Below are 16,701 nucleotides of genomic sequence, written 5' to 3' on the forward strand. Positions count from 1 at the left end.
TTGGGAAATTCTTCGTATTTTGCGCGTTCAGCTCGACCATTTGGGAGGAAGTTGGGTGGATGAAGTGTCGGACGTCCTATGGGTCATCCGAACGACTCCAAAGGAAGGAACGGGCGTCACGCCTTTCCATCTGGTATACGGCGGCGAAGCGGTGATTCCTGTCGAAGTCGGTGTCGGGTCCGTCCGGATCCAGAATTATGATGAAGGCAACGCCGAGCGGAGGAACATGGAGCTGGATTTGGTTGATGAGGAGCGAGCCAAGGCGTCCGTCCGGCTTATGGCGTACCGCCAACGGATGAAGCAAAACTACAACAGGCGCGTAATCCCCAGATCATTCTAGGTCGGCGATCTTGTCTGGAAGAAAGTGAAGCCGGTCGGCGACGTCGGCAAGCTAGAAGCTCCTTGGGCGGGCCCCTTCAAGGTTATCGAAAAGCTCCGCTCGGGCGCCTATTATTTGGAGGATGAAGACGGGCGGTAACTGGATAGACCTTGGAGCGCGAATCATCTTCAGCCTTATCGAGCTGGGTGAAAGGTGCACTGATGTAACTCATTTTTGTGTATATTCTAGTCGGCCATGTCCTTGTAATGTAGGAAGCAAAAACAATTTAAAGGATGGCTAATATGTTCGCCGAGCGGCTGTGTCAGAGTTAGCCTTTAAGGCCGTCGAGCTCCGACGTTAAATATCGAGAGACGAGACGGCGTCTATAAACCCTCCGAGCGGAAGACCGTCGAGCTCCAACGTTAAATATCGAGAGACGAGCCGGCGTCTATAAACCCGCCGAGCGGAAGACCGTCGAGCTCCGACGTTAAATATCGAGAGACGAGCTGGCGTCTATAAACCCTCCGAGCGGAAGACCGTCGAGCTCCGACGTTAAAAATCGAGAGACGAGCCGGCGTCTATAAACCCTCCGAGCGGAAGACCGTCGAGCTCCGACGTTAAAAATCGAGACGAGCCGGCGTTATAAACCCTCGGCGGAAGACCGTCAGCTCGACGTTAAAATCGAGAGCGAGCCGGCTATAAACCTCCGGCGGAAGACCGCCGAGCTCGGACGTTAAAATCGAGAGACGAGCCGTCTATAAACCCTCCGAGCGGAAGACCGCCAGCCCAGGCATTAAATATCGAGAGCCGTGCCGACCCTCCGAGCGGAAGACCGCCGAGCTCCGACGTTAAATATCGAGACGAGCCGGCATCTATAAACCGCCGAGCGGAAGACCGCCGAGCTCCGACGTTAAAATCGAGACACGAGCCGGCATAAACCCGCCGAGAGGAAGACCGCCGAGCTCCGACGTTAAAATCGAGATGAGCCGGCGTCTATAAACCCTCCGAGCGGAAGGGCCGAACTCGACGTTAAATATCGAGACGAGCCGGCTATAAACCCTCCGGCGGAAGACCGCCGAGCTCCGACGTTAAATATCGAGACGAGCCAACGCCTATAAACCCTTCGAGCGGAAGACCGCCGAGCCCGACGTTAAATATCGAGACGAGCCGCTATAAACCCTCCGAGCGGAAGATCGCCGAGCTCCGACGTTAAATATCGAGAGACGAGCCGACGTTTATAAACCCGCCGAGCGGAAGATCGCCGAGCTCCGCGTTAAATATCGAGACGAGGCGTCTATAAACCCGCCGAACGGAAGACCGCCGAGCTCGGCGTTAAATATCGAGAGACGAGCCGGCGTTTATAAACCCGCCGAGCGGAAGACCGTCGAGCTCCGACGTTAAATATCGAGAGACGAGCCGGCGTCTATAAACCCTCCGAGCGGAAGACCGTCGAGCTCCGACGTTAAAAATCGAGAGACGAGCCGGCGTCTATAAACCCTCCGAGCGGAAGGCCGTCGAGCTCCGACGTTAAATATCGAGAGACGAGCCGGCGCCTATAAACCCGCCAAGCGGAGGACCGTCGAGCTCCGACGTTAAAAATCGAGAGACGAGCCGGCGTCTATAAACCCGCCGAGCGGAAGACCGTCGAGCTCCGACGTTAAAAATCGAGAGACGAGCCGGCGTCTATAAATCCGCCGAGCGGAAGACCGTCGAGCGGAAGACCGTCGAGCTCCGACGTTAAAAATCGAGAGACGAGCCGGCGTCGACGTTAAATATCGAGACGAGCCGGCGTCTATAAACCCGCCGAGCGGAAGGCCGTCGAGCTCCGACGTTAAAAATCGAGAGACGAGCCGGCGTCTATAAACCCGCCGAGCGGAAGACCGTCGAGCTCCGACGTTAAAAATCGAGAGACGAGCCGGCGTCTATAAATCCGCCGAGCGGAAGACCGTCGAGCTCCGACGTTAAAAATCGAGAGACGCGTCGGCGTCTATAAACCTGCCGATCGGCAGATCGTCGAGCTTAGAAGATAAAGATTAACATTAAAAGGCGAACAACCGGAGTCTATAAATCCTCCGGACGGATAGCTTTTTGCAAGGTCTTACTCGATTGTAACAGCCGACCCATGATCGGGCCTGCCTTTAAGGGCGAGAATGAAGACATCGTGCGGCCGAGCGGCTCCTTTATAAAATGTACTTGGATGCGAGAAAACTGAGACCGAGACGAAAGTTAAAGATTGGACGCGGTTCGAACAAACAAATAACAAAAGGAGAATATCCGTTTACGCCGAGCAGCAGACAGACAAAATTTATAATATTCAACCCGAACGGCAAGCGTACAAAAGATGACACTTAGAGAAATTTCATAAACCCCTCATTCACTATCATCGAAATTAAAGAGGGAGTCGGGGATGGAGCCCATCATGGCCGCCAAATCTTCGGGGGGGATGGACAGCTCGGCGGGTATGTGGCCTTTGGTCTTCAGATAGTCCACTGCCACTTTGATCGCCTCTTCAAAAGTTAAGGAGAGCTTGTCGCTAAACCTTTCACCAAATTCATCCGAACGGACGAATGCTTTGCGCACCTCCGCCGACCGGCCAGGCTCCCCACCCTGATATTCTTTAAAAGTAGCTTTAGAAGCATCGAAGGCAGCTTGAAGATCTTTAAGAGCCCCTTCCGCTTTAGCCTAGTCGGCCGAACGGCCCTCCTGTTCGGCGGATAATGAGGTTTCCAATTCTTTAACACGCTGCTCTAACCCCCGGTTCTCTACCTTCATCCTATCCATGTCATCAATGGCTTTAAGCTTCCGGGTGGTCGCGGTCTTTATGTCCTTGTCCCGCTGCTTCACCAACGCTTTGAGTCGAGCCACTTCACCCGACAGATCAAAGGACTTACCCCGTTTGGCCTCTAGTAGCTTTTTGGCCTTCTCCAAAGCCGCCGTTGATTGCCTGCTTTCTCCCGCGGCTTTGAGCTTTTTCAGCTCGTCCTCCAGCTTGGCTAGTCGATTGCTGATGGCAATCTGCTCCACCCAGTTCTGCGAACGAATATGAACAAGTTAGAAATTGAATCCAAGTAACCGACAAGGCAAAAGAACATACCCCGGTCACTTGTTGTAAATTGCTGTCGCCTAGCTGACCGGGAGTCAGCATTGCAATTCGGAGCCGAGCATCTTCTCATGCTTTGGCAAGAGGACCCGTAAGGGTGATCTGCTGCTCGGGGACCACTGGCCGATCAGCAGCCGCCATGTATTCCTCCGACGGAAGGCGCAGGACAGTCTTTATCAATCTCGGGCTGCTCGGATAACCCTGGGGCGCAGCTGCCTTACCGGACGGCGCACCTGTGGAGGAAGAAGGACGATCACCCAATCGCCTAAGATGCCGCATGGTTCGTGGAGGACTGGAGGGCGGCACGTCTGAGGTAGCCCTTGGAGAGCCGCGCGGTGTGGGGGTACTCTCTATAGAGACCGTCTCGGATAGCACTGGAGCTTCATCGCCCCGCTCGGACTGCGACTCATCAGATGGAGTAGGTTGAGAGGCTAGCTCTGGCCGTCTGCGCTTCCGAGTGGCCAGGGGAACGTCGTCGGCCGAACGACCCTCTACCTCGATTTGAGTAGAAGGCTTGAGATCGCCCGCAGCCTCACCGAGAGAGGCAGGAGCGTCTAAGGTTTCGGGGACAGTCTGAGTCCCCTCACCCTCTTCGCTGGCCGGACCAGCTGAGGCCAAGCTCCGCTCGGCGACCTCCTTATTCTTGGCCGTCTCGATCTTGGCGGCTCTCAATTTCAGTCGCTCGGTAGCCTTGGCGCGCCACATGACTTCGGCTGCAGAAGCAAAAAATAAATCAGTTAGAACAAAAGAAACGGGAAGATAAGAGAACTTACTCATGCTGCAAGGCAGATCGGTTGGGATAGAAGACAAGCCGAATATATACAGTACTCCCGGAAGGAGCAGCTTGTCGATGTGATAGCGCTGGCCGACCAGCCGATAGGCTGCATGAAGGTAGGCCGGATCGCCCCTGAACTTGCCGAGCTCCGGTTGCGCTGGCATCGCCGTCTGCCATTTGATACAGAAGGCTGGTGGCTCGGGGAAACGCATGTAGAAAAAATGCTCCTTCCAGTGTTTGTTGGAGATCGGCATGTTATCAAAAAGGACGAAACCTATCCTAGACTGGAAAACAAAAGTACCCCACTCGGCTTGCTTGGGGTAGTAGAAGTAGTGGAACACTTTGGGGTCTAATGGGATGTTATTCAATTTAAAGAGAACTACCACCCCGCTCAGCAGCCTAATGGAGTTCGGAACTAATTGGCCGAGCGGGATGCGAAAATAGTTGCACACTTGTAAGAAAAACTTATGTGGAGGAAAGCGTAGCCCGGCTAAAAATTGATCTCGAAAAAAGAGGACAGTGCCGGGCGGCGGTTCATGAGGCCGATCGGCTGGGGTGGCTATTACTACGTGGTGGTCGGAAGGGATGTCATAAGTCCGAGCGAGGCGCAGCGCGTCCTCCTCGTCAAACCGACTCTCCATGGTCGTGTACCAAAGACCAGGAGCGCCGGCGGTCGACTGGGAAATGCTAGTCATGGGCGAAACGCAGTAAGAAATTCGAGGAAAAAATAAGGATTCGAATGAGAAAGAAAAGGTGGTAGACTTGAAGGGGAAAGCTAACAGAACAAAGAAGGAGGGAGCGAGGAAAGGGAAGGCTTACGAGCAAAAGGGATGATCGAAAGGGGCCTCGGGTCCGTCGGGGAGCTGAAACACGAGGTCGCCGGAGCAGAAAGAGCAGCGGGAGGTCGAAGGTCGATGAAGAAGAAGGCAGCGGAGAGAAGAGGCCGCGAGATTTATAACGTTAGCCTCGTACGGCCTTAGCCGTCCGATTCAGGTCGTGAAGAACGAGGTCATCATCCAGCCGTTCATTTCAAACGGCGGCTGTCCCATTGGAGGTGACGCCACCGCCATACCCTGACAAAAGTAAGATCGCCACGTGTCAGCAGGATACGGGTTACATTTAATGAGCGCCCCTTACCGCACGCAGCGCACGTGAGGGGCAGTAGAGAAGAGGATTCGGCATGGATTCCAAGGGAATACAAGGCACGAGCAAGACACCGTCGACCGGATGAGCATCCCTATGCCTGGCCGAGCGGAGTAGTATAGCGGTCGTTGCTCAGTCAGATCAGCAGTCCAGTCAGTCGGACTTCGCCTCCTTCGACTAGACTTGAGGGGGAGGCAAGTGATCCGGTGGTTAGAACATGGGACCCCCATTTTGAGGGGTCAACGCCACGTGTAAGTCAAAGAGCCAGGCGGTGCATCGGAGGCGGACCGATCAGCCGACCGGAGAAGGATGGGCCAACCTCCTGGCCGGCCGACCGGTGAATAGCCAATGGCAACAGGCGCCTCGACAGGAGTCGGGGTTCCTGCGCTCGATTGACCAGGAACGAAGGACCGAGCAGAAGAACGACGACCCTCAGTCTTCCCGAACAGGTGGCCACCTACCTCGGACTAAAGACGAGCTTGCTGGCCGAGCGGCTGGATGGTCGACCCTAGAAGAGGAAGTCAAAGAGTAGGGGACAGTGTGGACGTCATCTCAGTAGTGTGGACGTCATCTCAGTAACCTCTGTTGCTGACAACAGGCATGTTCGAAGACTAAACCATACGCAGTATGGTGCGATCAATATTCTGCTGTCCCATCAATCAGACGCTCAGACTGTGGCGGCATGGAGTTAAACATGCTCTTCTGGCAAGTCCATGCTGCGGTATGGGGTATGACACATGTACACCTCGGGTTGTGTGCACCAAGCTCTCATGGCTCTATATAAACGCCATCAGACTTCATCGGAGGTATGCAATCTGAAATCCTTGGAGCCACCTTCTTGTCATTCGTTTTCTGACTTGAGCGTCGGAGGATCGTCGCCGGGAACCCCTTCCCGGCCCGACTTCTTTGCAGGATTGCCGGAAGTTCGCACCAGCGGCCGAAGACCCACGTCAGCAACCGGAAAGCGCCACGTGCCCAGCGTCCGTTGATTCAGCTTTCAGACAGGATCATATATGATACATATTGTACAAAAAATAATGTCCCAATTTCTTCATTGTCTATACATGATATTTTACCTACACATGATGTTTGATATATATGATACATATAGTACAAAAAATAAGAAACCAATTTTATAATTATAATGTCTGAAAAGCATAACAGAATTATAAGAAGTCCAGAGAGATATTCTTTCTTTAAATTCATTACATGTAACTTTCATACTATTATATTAGAGAAAATTTAACGAGTATAAGCTTAATCTCATATTTCTAAATTCAAATACTAACTCCTTGGAAGCTATAGCATCATAATAAAAATTCTAAAATTGTTTTAGACAATTCTTAGGAGGATGAACTTATAGATGACGACGATTATAAATTGAATGAATCTAGTATTATTTGTCATTTATACTATATGCCACTTTAGCATTATCAGTTCTGAAAATTTTCAGGTTTGATGCTTTTTGATGGGAAATCGAGTGAATTTGAGAAATCTCATAAAGTTGTTAGAAGATTGTAAAAATTTGGTTGGATAAACAAGACATGCAGAAAGTTGAATCTCATAACCTTAATGAAGCAAATTAATGAGGGTTAAAATGTAAATAAAGCAGTTAAGATATCATGTCTATGAATATAGAATGCAACTTCATACAAAAAGTAGGTTGACACGATTAGACTAGTGTATATTTTGTGTTGACACCTTTGAGTGAGACTGTTACTGAAATTGAGAACCTTTTCTAGGTTTTATGTAGAATTGGTTCGGAGTTAGTCTTGTAGATGTGGAGTTCGTGTATCTAAGGTTGAAGGAGAAAATGAGATTCAGGCATGTGTGTGTATATATATATATTTCTCTTATTCCCTAGATATTAGTCAACCCAACATAGTGAGATAAGGTTTAGTTGTTGTTCTTCCTGGGATGTTCTTGTTTCATATCAATGGTATTTTTTAAAATAAAAAGAAAAAGAAAAAAAAATGTAAAACCTCTTTTAATTTCTCCAGTACCTCTAGGTAAAACATTGAGATGGTGCTTCACACATAGACATTGACAAATGAATTAGAAAGGTAAGTTCTTATTGTGGTTCAAGATCCATAAATTAGCACGCACACATGCACACACACAATTTGTTGGGAAATATGTGCATTTAGTCTTTGCAATTCTCACATCAATCAATGTTTTGAAATTTATGGTGCCCATATTCCACAAGATGAAATTTATTCATAAATCATCACCTTTAACACCATCATGATATATGTTTATCTGAGGTGTTAGATGGAAATATATTGAATAAAACAACATTACATCAATTAAAATCTTATCTCAATAAGTGGTTGTCATTGGTAGCCAGTTCACCACCAAGGAGCAAATAAGAAAATAGGGATTATGATAAATGTTTAGTGTTAGAGGTTGTCATTTCTAGCAGCGGATGAGGTTCAAATTTCGCATTGGGTATTCCTGAACGTCTGTGGAGATTGAGCCATTGGTGATGTTGTGGTACCATGCCAAGACTCACCTGCACTTCCCGAATTTACCTGATGGCCGTTTCATGAGGCCAGACCATCCACCTCCAGGATTAATTGGACCGAAGGTCCAGATACTTAGATTATCAAAAAAAAAAAAAAATCAAGGAAAGCAAATATTTTGTTCTCCCTTTTGGGTTCCATAGGGAAGTGACAACAAAGGCCACGAGGTAAAGCTAGAAATGATTCTTTATCAAAAAGTTGTGGAGTGACTTTTTATTTTTATTTTTTGTTATACAGTGTTAGATATGACTGTATCTATGCATCACTTATGTGTCTTCTGACGGAGGGAACGACCCTGTTACTTTAGTTCACTTGTAAATAGGTGCCTGACAATGTATATAGTCAGAAGATTAGGTAGGACTGTGGTAGAAGTGGGTATTCCCACCTTTAACAGTAATCAGCAACTGTTGGCTGCCAGAGTATTGGCAGGAAGATATGGAAGACGTAAGTAATGAGATTAAACTTGTCTAATGAAGAAATATTCACGAATCTTAGATGCTGCTGTTTCTCGTCATATCTTTTTAAAGAATTTGTCGTCATTTTTTTGCAGGATATGGGTATAAATGAGCCTGAACTTGTTAACATAGTTAATCAAATTGAAGAGCTTGAGCAGAAAATATTTGCTACCTCATTGCATAAGGTACTTCTGTTGTTTGTTGTGTTTGTGGGTTGCAATCTGGTCAAACTGAGCAGCAATTCAAGTGGTACCAAAGAAAAGATGAGGTGAATCATGAAATACAGCAGCTCAAGTAAAAAATGCGTGAATCACAAGTATGAATCTGTAAATTTGTGCTGATTTGTTCTTTTCAAATGTAATTTTTACTCCGAATGGTTTCATATGCACATGGTTGGGTCCATTCGTTGGGGTCCTAGCACAACTTCAGGACAGTGCTAGGAGAATTGCACAGGTTTATAAAACTTTTGCTGTCAGAAAAGAGAAATGTAAATGTTCAATATTGATAGCATGCATGATGAAAATGTAGATGCAACGTGAATGCAAATTGTACATTGATGTGGGAGAGTATGTCAAATCAACTTCTGGGCCATACTTGATGGATGCTAATATATTGTTGGTCAAAGCTGCGTATTCATATTATGCATGCTATCAGTTTAACTATCACTAATACAATAATTAAGTATAATATATTCTTTGACTTGTTCAGTGTAAATCTATTATGCATGAATATTGATTATTTATCAGTTTGAGCTTGCCATCCAGGAGAAAGCGTGTTGCAAATATAGGGAGTTTTCCTTTTCAAGATATGTTTCCTTTGCCTTTAAAATTGTTTATTTTCTCTCCAGGGTGCATCATTTGCTGAGGTGCTTAGGATGACGGAGAGAAACTGGCATTGCATACTTGTAGCACTACTGTAATGAAACTGCCTTTGCATACTTGCATATAATTGTAAGTGCGGGATTCTGTACCATGTATTGCATCTTTGGCTATGGGTGGTTCTGTAAAATGATTTTTTTTTCTTCTTTCCATTGTGGCAAGCTACAATAAAGAGAGCATATATGATCATTGAATTGTTGCTTGTGAATTTTTGACTCTCCATTAGCTTATTTATTTATATAGAAGTTGCATTTGCTGAGCTACTAATGATCTTTGCCCACTTATTGAATGAGAATAAAATAGGAAATGACAGGTTAAAAAATTACAAAGCCAGGTTAGCAAAGATACTGTTCCTATAGATTAATTCATTTATTCTGGCATGAGATGTATTCCAGGGCAGAAGCTGGGGTGTGAAACAATGAAAACCAAAATGAGAAAAAAAAAACGGTGGATGTACGAGCAATAGGAACAATGGCCAACTAGAAACTCTGAACACTGCACAGCTTTTTTTTTATCATAATCATTTAATAAAAATACGACGCCCAATGGAACAAATTTAATATCCTGGGCATACAATAAATAACTGAATTTAGCTAAAATCTAAGAATTAACTGTCCTAAATAATAATAAAAGCGGGTGAATTTCTGGGTACTTTGCTAAAGCTGTCTGTGCCTGATGCGACAAGATTAGAAGTTGGAACTAATTCGAAATCATGACAAGGTTGGGCACTTGGCATCGAGAAATTCCTTCAACGTCCGAGCTGCTTTCTGACCGCCCATGAGTTCTGCCAACCTTTCAACAGGTAGCAGAGCAAGTTCGGCCAAGTTTTTACATCCATCCATCAATGCTCTGTAATTTGTGTCTGTCACTCCAGGGAGACGCCTCAAGAACTCGATCGCAGACGTATTATAGTTTTCAGCCCTGAGATGCAACACAGTGAGTCAAATCACAGAGTATCCAATTGAACTGCCAAGAAACTAATGCAAAGGAACTTTTTGTGCACGCTACAATTTAAAGATGACAACTTGCTTTATTTTAAAGCCACGAATGATTGATCATTCACAAGCATCTAAACATTATCCATGGAATAGGATTTTATGAAAATTGGATGTCGAGCATCTAAACATATCTTGTCAACATTATCTACAAATGCATATCTTGAAAATTGGATGTCGAGCATTTTCTATGAGATTCCATTAACTAAGAGACTTAATATCCCTATTTGATGCAATAGATGTAAGCAATCATGTAACATGGTTACATCCTTATAATTTGATATGGGATGCATCAATGTTTTTGCTACATGGAACAAAATGTGTGATTTTGGAAAATAATATCTACGAAGTCTATGTATTACTGCAAATGCAGGCTTCTACAACTACATAACTTGCAGCATGCAATAGCATGAAAATTCCGTACAGATGCAATATTGAAATTTTAGTTTGATAACATAGTTGCCCATGTGTTTACCTTACATCATTATCCACCACACCATCTTCTGATGGAACACCTACTCTGATTGCCTTGCTCTCATCTGGTTCATCCTGATTTTGTTTGAGTGATGCAAATATTTCTGCTGTGGCATGCACATTGCGAGACCAAACCAGGCGCAAGCGAGGAAAATGAAGAACAAGCAACGAAAGCTTTGAAGTTATGTTTGTTGGTGAGACATCATCACCGATATCATTTGTGGACTGCACTAAGGCATGAAAAAGTTGATCCAACCAAAATAATGTCAGCCCCAAGAAAAAAAACTCAAAAATGCTGAATTGCCTACTAAGGAAACTACACACATCTTTGACATTCACCTAAAAGTATAACATGGAGAAGAAAACAATCTCTTTAAGCCTAACACCACATATGATGCCAAGTGAAATTACTCAAACCTGATCATTGATCAGTAGTCACATTCATTAAAATTGATAGGAAAATGGCTGCTCAATAACCATAAATTGATGGGGATCAAAGTCAAGAAGCCCCATAGATGATCGTAGACCAGTAGATTACCAATATTTCAATAGAAAGCACCAACAGTCCATTATGAGTTAGAATGTTGAAATGAAAGTGTTAAAATGGATGTGTGAGATTATCAGAAAAGAGAGAATAAAAAGAATACTACCAAAAGCAATTAGTTGTAAACTATACAAATATATATACATAATATATAACCTATATATTGCACCCACACGTGCGCGCGCACTACATACCACATTCCTTCATTCTATAAAGGATCTGAAAACTCCAGTTTAATTTTCAAGCTAAGCAATCAATAACAAATTGGCAGTATCAAATATTTTGTATGATAGGTCAAACTTAGAAACTCAAATATAACTGCCATGATTGTCAGGAAGTTGTTTACAAGAGAAAAAAACCAGCATTCAAGATATAATAGTGCTGCTTCAGACAAACTAAATTTCAAATATATAAAAATTAATCTTATAATTATCAAATTGAAAATTTACCAAAGTGATTCAAGATATATGGTAGATATAAACTTTTTTTGTGTGCGACATATGACGTTATACATTATTGTTAATATAGCTAATGTTTCTATTTACAAAAATTATATGAATTTCATATTTGCCCATATATAAGTCTGGATATACATCCACATGAGATACACCAGTTTGATTCCATATCACTGACTTTTTGAAACTTTGGACACTATACAAGTCAAAGTTTTTGTTTGTGAATTTTACTTTCAATTATTAATAGTCTCTATAGTTAATATGTCAAAATAGTGAGATAACTTTGACCTACGAACTAATAGTGATGTCCTAAGAGCAACTGTCTGATGCTTCCTTAAAAGTAACTTTTCAACATCAAATGTTGTACATTTGAAATTAAAAAATGAAAAAAAACAATATACAAACAAATTGATGTCAACAATATGACAAAACCATGGAATTGTGAATCTTATGAACCCCTATTTTAGCAGAAACTTAAGAGACATGTGAAAATTCACAGAAGTAGGCTCAAGGCCCATTTCAAGTACCTGGAAGGAGAAGCTTTTGTCCTGTGAAAATTCTATTAGGAGGACAGGCATTTTGTAGTAACGAATCATTGTTTCCACCTGATGATAGAGACGACCTGATGCAAAACTTTGAAACAAGTCTGCAATGCTTTTCCTTTCAACACAAATCATAGGGGAAAGAACATAATCACCAACTTCCAGAGTAACAGGTATGACATGCATGCCTTTCAAATGAAGAACGTTAGGAAGACTGCTCATGAACTCCCTCATATCAACAATAACCTGTCAAAACAATTAAAGTTCAATCAGTCCCTTCAGATTCACAACCCAAAAGAACAAGAGAGATTACCTGCATTTTTCTGCCTTGTGACATTCTACCACCTGCCTTTCTTGTTAATGAATTCTGTAAAATAATTGACTCTGTCTCGCTGGGAGTACTAGCTCCAATACAACGTCCATTCTGGAAAGCATTGAAAAACACAAAAATACATTACAAATATCCATATCGGCAAACAATACATGACAAATTTTTCTAATTTCACTAAATGTGAGCCTGAAACAATCCAAAAGCGTAAATCTATAGCCTCAAAATTTCCTCCAGTGATTTTGCACCCCATAGTAAAACACCTAAAAAAAATACTCCATATGAAAGGAAAGAGTTCACACACTTCGTTTTTTTTTTTCAGAATTGATATAAATATATTATGACAAATGGAAGCAAAGGACAAGCCATATCTTATGCAATTCATGCTAAAGAAGATATTGAGATTGGGACAAACAAATGCAGCTTGCCTCTGCATGGTAAAAATGGTTTAGTGTGTAGTTGCAATTGCCTTAATTTATATCTTAAGTCATTTTAAATAGAGCATTCCATCCAAATAAACTTAGTTGCATTCTTTCTATGATGCACTGTTGTCCTTAACTTTGGTGATCATAATAGAACTCATAAACAGTTTAAATCATGTTGACAAGATATGCATCAGATTTGTAGTTGAATGCCTCTTCCATTCAAAAAATTACTGAAATAGATGGTCTAAACAACACCATACACCACATTCCTTGATTCTATAAAGAATCTGAAAACTCCAGTTTAATTTTCAAGCTAAGGAATCAATAACAAATTGGCAGTATCAAATATCTTGTATGATAGGTCAAACTTAGAAACTCAAATATAACTGCCATGATTGTCAGGAAGTTGTTCGCAAGAGAAAAACCAGCATTCAATATATAGCAGTGATGCTTCAGACAAACTAAATTTCAAACATGAAAAATGAATCCGAAGGCAAAGAAAAGGTAACATGCATGGTAGTGAACTACCTGATCCACTGGGATCATCATCAGTGATTTTTGCCGGATCAAAGATTCAAATGCACTATTTTCCCTCCGTATGCTTGCCTCAAATTTTTGCACCTCGGCTGAGTCTTCATAGAATAAAAAGTAAACCTTTAATTTTTTTGAAGGATTCTCTGCTTGATAAAATTCTATTTCCCTAACAAAGGTCATGTTTGGATGATATACAATAATTACAGATGGCTTCAGCGCATTAAGTATCTGTTGATCACTGTCCAGAGCATAGAATTGCACAGGTGGAAGTAATTTGGTTTGACGGGATGCTGCAGGAACTGATTCTGCAGCATGTGCTTGAATATCACTTCTATCTATACAAACATTCTCTAGAGAACTTTCTTGATCATTCTGCATGGATCCTGTTGCAGGTTGACCTAGTGCACCATTATTCCCTGAACTAATATTTTCATTTGTATTAATCTGATCTATCTTAAAATTGAAACCAGGATTTCCAGTCATTGGCTTGCCTTTGCTTCTTGTTTTTTTCCCTCTTGTTTTTTTGTAGCCCTTCCTTCTACCATCTGATTGATTATTCTCCTCAAGAACAGATTCTTTATTAGCTGGAATTCTAAGCTCAGATGCTGCAGCTAACAGAGCATCATTTTCGAATTTGGATATGCTGCTAGGGTCTGTGTTATCAGATGATCCAGCAGTGACAATACCATCAAGTAAACCAAAGCCTTTAGGTTCCTGAGATTTTTTCTTATTCCGTTTTCTTAGATTGTGTAATTCAACTTTACCTAGCAGATATTTCTCCCATTCGTCTCGCATAACCTACAATGAAAGTTGTAAAAAAGTTAGCTAGCATCATGTAGTGAAGTGTAAAGGACAATCAAAACAAAGTTTAATCCTTTTATTTGAGAAGCAACACCTGATGTGGTCCTTTTAAGATGCAATCCTCCAATTGCAAGCATGAGTGTTCATCTTTACAGGCCACCAAAACAATATCACTCAGGTCCCCTGCATCTTCAACTTTTGTTTGTCCTTCCTCTGACTGATTTTCCTCTCTTCGCTCAGCTTCTATTTCCTCAAGAAGCTCCTGTAAAAGTACCTTTTCTTAGTTCCCCTTCTGTTTCCAGAAAAATAAAATACATTTCATCTACAAAAACTTTTTTTAACTTTTTAATCACGGAGTGGAAAAGATAAATGGCAGGAACAGATCTAATATAGACTTTAAACAGGACATTAATATGCATTTTACATTTTCCAGAAATAATCATAGGTACAAGGAATAACCCTGTTCTAATAAGAAAGAGCAATTTGAAAAGATACCAATAGCAGCCACATGTTTTACAAAAAATGAAGAAGGATGATAAGAAAGAAAAAAAAGGCCACTAAGCTAAATGATCTTAAAGAATAATGATAATAATAATAATGGGACTCACTCACTCACACGCAACACCTTCCACTTAGGAGCTTCTTCCAGGACTTCTTCCAGCATTATGCCAACATTAGCATCCACTTTCCTTCCATCCGCATCATCTGCAGAAGTAGATCCAACTGATAAAATAGTGACTTAATGTTATTCAATAATCAATGATCTGTTAATATCTTCATTGAAAGGATGAATTAGAGACTTTCTGCTGCCAGCCTATTTTAAATGAAAGAAGAAAAAAAATACTTCACCGTGATGGAAATGCAGTTCAGCAAGACAAACAAAATGATCAACAAATTAAAGGGAAACAATAAAAATAAAATAATACTGGGAGGACGCACCGCCTTCTGATTCTTTTTTTCTTTTGTCATTAACCCTTCTTTTCTTGCTAGGGGTGCTTTTATCATCTAGGCTGCTTTTTGTACCATCTGCTCGAACTACTTGGTAAACTCGCCTCTTTGCGAGCTCGAAAATCTTATAGCTTGAGTCAGCAAAAATCCACATCGATTGAACACCTTCTGAAACTCTCAGGGTATCTAAATATTTCAAGTATAAGACCGCATCATACCTGAGATATGACGATCCCAGTTTCCACCATGAAAACATCAAGAATCAGTCTCCTCAGAAAATACTATGGATCAGGTTTTACAACACTATTGTTACAAATAATAGTTAAAGGTAAGCAGCAGAAATTCCACAATCATCCTTCTTACCTGACAAGGTAATCCAGCAGTTTCCTCAGGGTCTTGAGATCACTAACCAGCTGCTTGGTCTTCTTCCCAAGAGTGTGCCAGATCGGGTCTAACTGCCGCCTCACAATCTCGTCAAAAGACTTGAAGAGCCCATTCTCAACGGTGAGGTCCTCGACATCAACCTTGTTGGTCCTCCTCAGCTCCCTAAGGCAGGCATCCATGGACCCAAGAATCGCATCTTGGATTCCCTTCATGGCAGCGGACATGGGTACCCTGACGTCGACGACCTCAGGTGGCGTTCGCTCGAGGTCGGAGGAGACGAGGACGTGGAACCTCGGCCAGAGGTGGAGGCGGCGGACGAAGAGGGACTTCATAATCCGCTCGGCCTTGGAGAACCCGGAGACCATGGCATGAGGGCAATCGGTGAAGGCGACGATAGGGGTAGAGGGCGAGTAGGAGTGAAGGATGCGAGCGATGAAGGCCTCAGTGGAGGTATCAGAGAGGCGATGTGCGTTAAGGACGACGAGGGTAGCGACGGAGGAGGGGGGAACGCGAGAGGTGAGGAGGTCGGCGACGAGAATGCGAGGTGTGACGAAGAGGGCAGCGCCGGAGGCGTAGAGGGCAGTGCGGTGATGGGAGGGGAGATCAGAGGGTAGGTCGGAAGGGAAGGGAAGGGGGTCGGTGTGGACAGGGGCAGCGCGGCGGAGGGCAGCAGAGATGGCGGACTTCTGAGGTTCTGAGGCCGAGAGGAGGAGGAAGGAGCCGGCAGAGGGGTGGTGGAGGAGGAGCAGGGAGGCGATGAGGGAGGAGAAGGGGAAGCCAGAGGCGACAACGACGAGGCCGCCGTTGCGGTCGTCGAGTAGGTCGGAGATAACCTGCTCCTGGAAAGGGAGCATCCCGTCGGGAGAGTGCGGAAGGAATCGGGGAATTGGGAGGGAGAAGGTCAGACCGAAAGGAGGGGGCCGCGGCGGCGACTTTATTTGCAATTCCAAAAATTTTCTTGCAAATTTAAATTCATTTTTTTAGGAAAAAAATTAAAATGGTTTTAAAAAAATCATTTTCTTGAATAATTTATTATTAAAAATTTATTGCTCTATTATGATTTTTATCAAAATTTATTT

At 43.5% G+C, this 16,701-nt stretch overlaps 1 protein-coding gene across 3 annotated transcripts; it reads right to left on the reverse strand.

Annotated features, from left to right (window-relative positions):
- Positions 1 to 9,646: 9,646 nt before the first annotated feature.
- Positions 9,647 to 16,558, reverse strand: LOC122006673 (DNA repair endonuclease UVH1-like). Of its 3 annotated transcripts, none has more exons than XM_042562257.1 (9): positions 15,602 to 16,558; positions 15,230 to 15,369; positions 14,907 to 14,995; positions 14,385 to 14,552; positions 13,484 to 14,287; positions 12,516 to 12,626; positions 12,188 to 12,448; positions 10,663 to 10,886; positions 9,647 to 10,113 (listed from the first exon to the last, which is right to left on the reverse strand). In XM_042562257.1, the coding sequence occupies exons 1-9, from the start codon at positions 16,474 to 16,476 to the stop codon at positions 9,903 to 9,905; spliced, it is 2,883 nt and encodes a 960-aa protein (XP_042418191.1). In that variant the 5' UTR covers positions 16,477 to 16,558; the 3' UTR covers positions 9,647 to 9,902. The 3 variants fall into 3 exon arrangements, with proteins under 3 accessions (XP_042418191.1, XP_042418190.1, XP_042418193.1); XM_042562256.1 differs by having other exon boundaries at positions 15,230 to 15,456; XM_042562259.1 differs by lacking the exon at positions 9,647 to 10,113 and having other exon boundaries at positions 10,708 to 10,891; positions 15,230 to 15,456.
- Positions 16,559 to 16,701: the final 143 nt, after the last annotated feature.

Source organism: Zingiber officinale, chromosome 7B (genome assembly GCF_018446385.1).
Source record: "Zingiber officinale cultivar Zhangliang chromosome 7B, Zo_v1.1, whole genome shotgun sequence".
Classification (NCBI taxonomy): domain Eukaryota; kingdom Viridiplantae; phylum Streptophyta; class Magnoliopsida; order Zingiberales; family Zingiberaceae; genus Zingiber; species Zingiber officinale.

What these genes read in the sequence shown, in the direction of transcription:
- LOC122006673 (XM_042562256.1), bottom strand. Translation starts at nt 16,476, where the DNA reads ATGCTCCCTTTCCAGGAGCAGGTTATCTCCGACCTACTCGACGACCGC. An exon ending in TCTTAAAAGGACCACATCAG is followed by an intron (nt 14,288 to 14,384) that starts GTGTTGCTTCTC and finishes CTTTCATTGTAG; the next exon opens with GTTATGCGAGACGAATGGGA. An exon ending in CACAAGGCAGAAAAATGCAG is followed by an intron (nt 12,449 to 12,515) that starts GTAATCTCTCTT and finishes TTGTTTTGACAG; the next exon opens with GTTATTGTTGATATGAGGGA.